The 5,058-nt window shown below is 39.0% G+C and overlaps 1 protein-coding gene across 2 annotated transcripts in view; it reads right to left on the bottom strand.

Annotated features, from left to right (window-relative positions):
* Positions 1-3,577, bottom strand: part of LOC106938812 (pleckstrin homology domain-containing family A member 5-like) — an 18,559-nt gene extending 14,982 nt beyond the window's left edge. The window contains exons 1-2 of one of the 2 annotated variants that reach the window (XM_015020992.1): positions 2,992-3,577; positions 1,370-1,491 (exon numbers count right to left, since the gene is read on the bottom strand). In XM_015020992.1, the coding sequence (XP_014876478.1) occupies positions 1,370-1,444 (75 nt within the window). In that variant the 5' untranslated portion in view covers positions 1,445-1,491; positions 2,992-3,577. The remainder of the gene's footprint in view (positions 1-1,369; positions 1,492-2,991) is intronic. The other variant, XM_015020991.1, reaches the window with a different exon arrangement.
* Positions 3,578-5,058: the final 1,481 nt, after the last annotated feature.

The raw sequence follows: 5,058 nt of genomic DNA on the forward strand, positions 1-5,058 counted from the left end.
CATTGTTATTATTAAACTAAAATCTCCAGCATGGGGAAGTGGGATGAGCTCGACTTTTCTCGACACTGCAGAGACTAATCAACAGACTACGAACCAAAAGGCTAACTTGGTAATTTAACCAAATATTACTTTCCCAAAATAATTTTTTTGTCCTTCTTCACTTCTGATTTTTATTGTGAACTAGTTGTTTAGACACAAACCAGATTTTAGGTATCAATCCTCTTCTTGCACATTGGTCAAGAGTGTCAATATACTTTCTTTTTGCTGTTCGAAGCCATGGCTCTGTTTGCTTTGCAGTATGCTTGCCTACCAATATGGCACGGATCACTTCTAGTTCAGTTATGCATTAGTAAAGGTTTGGTTTTGAACTGATGACTGTCAGATTGACTGCATTGTGCTGAGGAAGGAGAAGCTCGTGGAGGCTAATGGCCGCTCTCACTGCTCGCTCATGACAGACAGGCTGCAGTCGAGCTGCGGAGTGTTGTCACCATTAAAGTCTCCAACAACATCACTTCATAATGTTGCAGGCGGAGATAGAAGAAGCTGCTGGCTATCAAGTGTCTTTCATTTGATAGCCACTTTTGTGATAAAAACTACTGCATGGCATTTGGCTTTAGCTTGCAAGGGTAGCAACCACCTGTTAGCTTCTGGAGAGAAATATTAAGGGGACAAATCAGGATCCTTTTGAAGTTTTGTTCTTCTTTTGTCATGTGTCACTATTTTTTTAAATTACGGCCAACAGTTACACAGTGTGCCACTGTCTAAGTTTACACCAGTCAAAAGCAATATAATAATAATAAACAACAAGATCCATCTGTTGTTTATGATGGTTTGTATGACGAAAACCATCATAAAAAAAACCAACAAAAAAAGTGACATCCATGGAGAGAAAAATATACAATTTTTGAAATAATTTTGAGGTTTTTTTTTTTTAGTTTAGTTAATATGAATATTACAATTAAGTTAACATGTTCAACTAATCATGGCTCCCTTTTAAGAGGAGTTTTTCTTCTTCACTGTCAATGAAGCAATGCCACAATAGTCCACTGCTGCTACATGTCTGTCCAGGAAGAACGAGTATTTCAAGTAAGTATGTGCACTCTGCCAAGTTCCCTTAGAAAGAAAACTTTTTATCTAATTTGAATGATAAACTGATCTTGAGACCTTGAGATGGGATTTGATGTGGATTGGTATTATATAAATACATTTTATCGAATCTGTGAAAACCCTGAATAAGTTACTCTCTAATTTGGTGAGTCACTCTTCTGACACACATTGCTGAAGGGACAATAAGGTCTGCCAACGAGCCTTTTCATGTTTGAGGGTTTGAGGGTCTGTTGATGCAGAAGAAATTGATGTTGACACTTACACATCTAGATTCAGGTTTTTTGGTTTTCCTCAGAGTGACGTAGGAGGCGATAGTTGAAGACTCAGGGGGGCTCATGGGAGATTTAGTCCTCGGAGCAACAATGCCCACTGGGTAGGGGGGCACTGTAAAGGAAAATAAACACGTCACTTACCCTTTAGCGAGCAAAAAGCAGTGAAGCTGTTCATTTTGTGGCAAAACACTGAACTATGCTACAAAGACAACAAGATAAAGAGATGGAAAAGAAAAGAGACATGAAAAAGGGGAAGTATTATGTAAAATCAACTTATTTTTAGCTTTACACAATGTTATGTTATTCCCTTATCAACAACATATCTGGAGTTTTCATGCGTGTTTGAGAAATCCTTTAATGTGCTGTGGCAACCTAGCCTAGTCATCGTCTTCCTGTGCACCTCAGCTCGAAAAATGTTGTCACTTCCAGCACAGTCTGGACTTTCTCCCCTTGACTTTGAATATTTTTGCTTTCTTATAAAATTATGCAGTATTTTTACAACAACAGTTTCTTGATTTTGCTATAAATTAGACTATCTGGATGGAAAACAAATAATATTGCCCGTTTAAGGAAATCACCAGAATAAGTACCATCACTTAGGTTCAAGTGCTCATTTAGTGAATGTGCATTAAATGTTTATAAATCATATGCAGATTACATAAAGAATACTGCTGCATAAAAGATAACTATACTCCTCAGTTTAAATTGGCACATACTCAGACCAATCACTATTCCTCATGTCTTTGTCATCTTTATTCATGCTATATTACTGTAAAGCTGTAGTATGCAACTTTTATACATTTTCCTTACATCTTTGGTAAAACTGTCACTATGGTGTGAGAATGGAATGAGACAGGAATGCACTGATCCACAGCAACGAATCAGGAGGAGGGTCTTAGTGCTGTCCATCATGGTACTTGCTTTATCAAGCGCACAGGACTCCAAAGCACTTCACACTTCACCCACTCACACACATTCACCCACTCACACACATTCACCCACTCACACACATTCACCAGTAATACAATGGACTGGCAATACTGGACTTTCTGACCACCACCATCAGGCAAAGTGGGAGAAGTGTCTTGCCCAAGCACACAATGACAGAGGACAAAAGAGGAACCCACTGATTGCAGGTAAAAAATCGTCCCTATCATGCTTTTGTACGTGCTGCCACAAATGCTGGCAATTTACCATGGTAAATTGTTTCTCCACCATTTACCAGCATGTACACGAGCATGACTGACAGCGCCAAGACCCTCCACCTGACTCTGACTGATTGTTTTTGGTGCATTTCTTCAGAGAGCAATAGCAGCTCTCTATTTTAACCTATAGAAGTGATTGTAACTCCCAATTCAGTTCATTTGAATGGGTGAGCAAATACTTTTGGCAATATATAGTGTACATTCTTTAATGTTATAGGGAAATGGTGTAGGGACCACCTGCATCCTGGGTATACTGCGTTCTTGGCATAACAGCCTATTTCTCCTAAATTTACAATTTAAACCAGTTTATCTGATGCATCACATTTTCTCGCAATATCACAAGAAGAAACCTCAGTGTAAACATCATTATCCTGCTGTCGGTCAGTAAACACAAAGTCTGAATGTACCTTTGGATGGTGGGGTGGCTTTACTTTCAGTAGACGTCTCATTCTTGTCCTTATCATCACCGTTGGCCTCGTCTCCTTCCTCCTTCACAGTTGTGAGCTCAGGCTCGCTCTTATACAGCCGGTAGTCTGGAGCTTGCTATGAGAGCAAGGTTAAGTGATCCATGGTTAGAATACACAGTCAGTAGAGCTTTGAGAAAAATATTCATACCCCGCTGAGGTTTTTAGCATTTTCTCAATTTTCAGATCCAGAGTAAATGGTAAGCGGCCTGTACCATTTACGAAGTCTATAGGACCCCAAAATACTTGACGCTGCATTTAGTCATTCACACACATTCCCTTTCTGATGGTGGTAAACCAATGGTTGCTCCTATGCACTGGTGCCACCAAGCCCTGTGACCCCCACCAGGTGGGGCTCTTGCCCACCTGGGCCCACTCAGCAGAGATGGAGAACTGGAAACCCTCCGATTGTGGGACAAACACCTACAACTGTCACCACAATCCTCCCTAGTGTACAATGGATTTCTGTTCCTGACCGAATACACATTAAACACTATGTGCTGAGATTCTAAGGGTGCTAAGATTCTTGGAGGTTCTTGGAGGTTCCCACAGTCTAGGAAGAAGGGATAAATTGTATTTTCTGAATGAAGAAGATACAGAAGTCCCTTTGGTGTCCTGGCTCTAGTCTTCAGGTTTTCTTTTTACACATCAGGTCATCTCACACATAGAGTGACCAGTCTACCAGTCACCAGAACCTTGTTATTCACCTGGATGGAGTGTTTGTACATCCATTACAAATCCATTTAAACAATGATTATATGCGTCCATAGATTTCAGGTCGTAAAGCTCCCCAACTATTTGCAGTCACACATACCCAGAAACTGGCAACAATGGCACCGTTAACACACCTCCATGGAGCTGCAGAAACCATATTGTTTTTTCCCCCCCTCATGAACATGGAAGGAAAAGTACAGCTAAATAAATCAGAATATTATGTCTGTAATTGAATTTTCATCTTGGAGAAACTCGTATTAGATTATGCGTGTTAGTTTAGTAAAAAATACAGTTTATCTTAAAAATAGAACATTACGTAATCTTTCTTGTGAAGAATGCATTGAGTATGCATTCTTCATGTTTCCTAAGTAGTGAACAGGGCCGTGCAGAGACCACTAAAGGGGCAGGAGCTCAAAAAAAAAAAAAAAAAAGGGCACATTATAGGACAGAATAATGCGGTTTCAGAGTTTAATAAACAATGATAAATTACAAAATTGTGAGATATGGAATCAAAGCTAAGGTAAATCTCTATATAGATCATACAACTATGCTAGATATTTTATTTTATAAGATATTTTATTAGTAATTTCTTTCTGCAGGTCTATTTAGCAAGATATGTAAATCAGAGCTAGACCACCAGACATATTTTGTCTTTACAGAATTACACTATTAAAAATATAAACAAGGGCTCTAAAACAACCTTTTAGTGACTGTAATCTATAAAAAAGAGCTGCCTGTTTGCTACACTTGCTGTGGAGATGAAGATGGTCCATTCAGGAAAGCAGAGCTGCATCAAACTTTAAGGTGGAACTGCAGAAAAAAAAAAAGAATTGTTAATGCATGTCACTATGAGAAAAGCCTACTGAGTTTTGCTTAAAAAAACTTTTAAAATCAAAATCACACATTTTTGTCTCATGAAGTGAAAAAATTGTTTGTAAAACAAACTTATTGTCATGAATTGTGGGTGATGCCGGTGAGAGAGAACGTTGAGACTAGTGATGGGTCCAGCAACTCCAACGCACCGGCGCATGCATCAAGCACATAGACCAACACTCGTGTCGGTGAGCGTATTGGTTTCAGCAAGTCACGTGACCAATACAGGAACTGTTTTGAAATGACACTGGATGCCAAACTGTGTTTATAAGGAAGCAAGTCTGTCAAAAGCATTTGCCAAATAAATTCTTGATCCTTTACATGGTCAGCTTCAAAGAAAAGGTTTCCTGGGACCATTTTGATCTTATGTTGGAAAATAAATTTGTTTTCATTTTTGTTGTTTCATCCGGTTCTTGTCAGTTT

The sequence above is a fragment of the Poecilia latipinna genome, unplaced genomic scaffold (assembly GCF_001443285.1).
Source record: "Poecilia latipinna isolate Pla-1442-1.1 unplaced genomic scaffold, P_latipinna-1.0 Scaffold2698, whole genome shotgun sequence".
Lineage (NCBI taxonomy): Eukaryota > Metazoa > Chordata > Actinopteri > Cyprinodontiformes > Poeciliidae > Poecilia > Poecilia latipinna.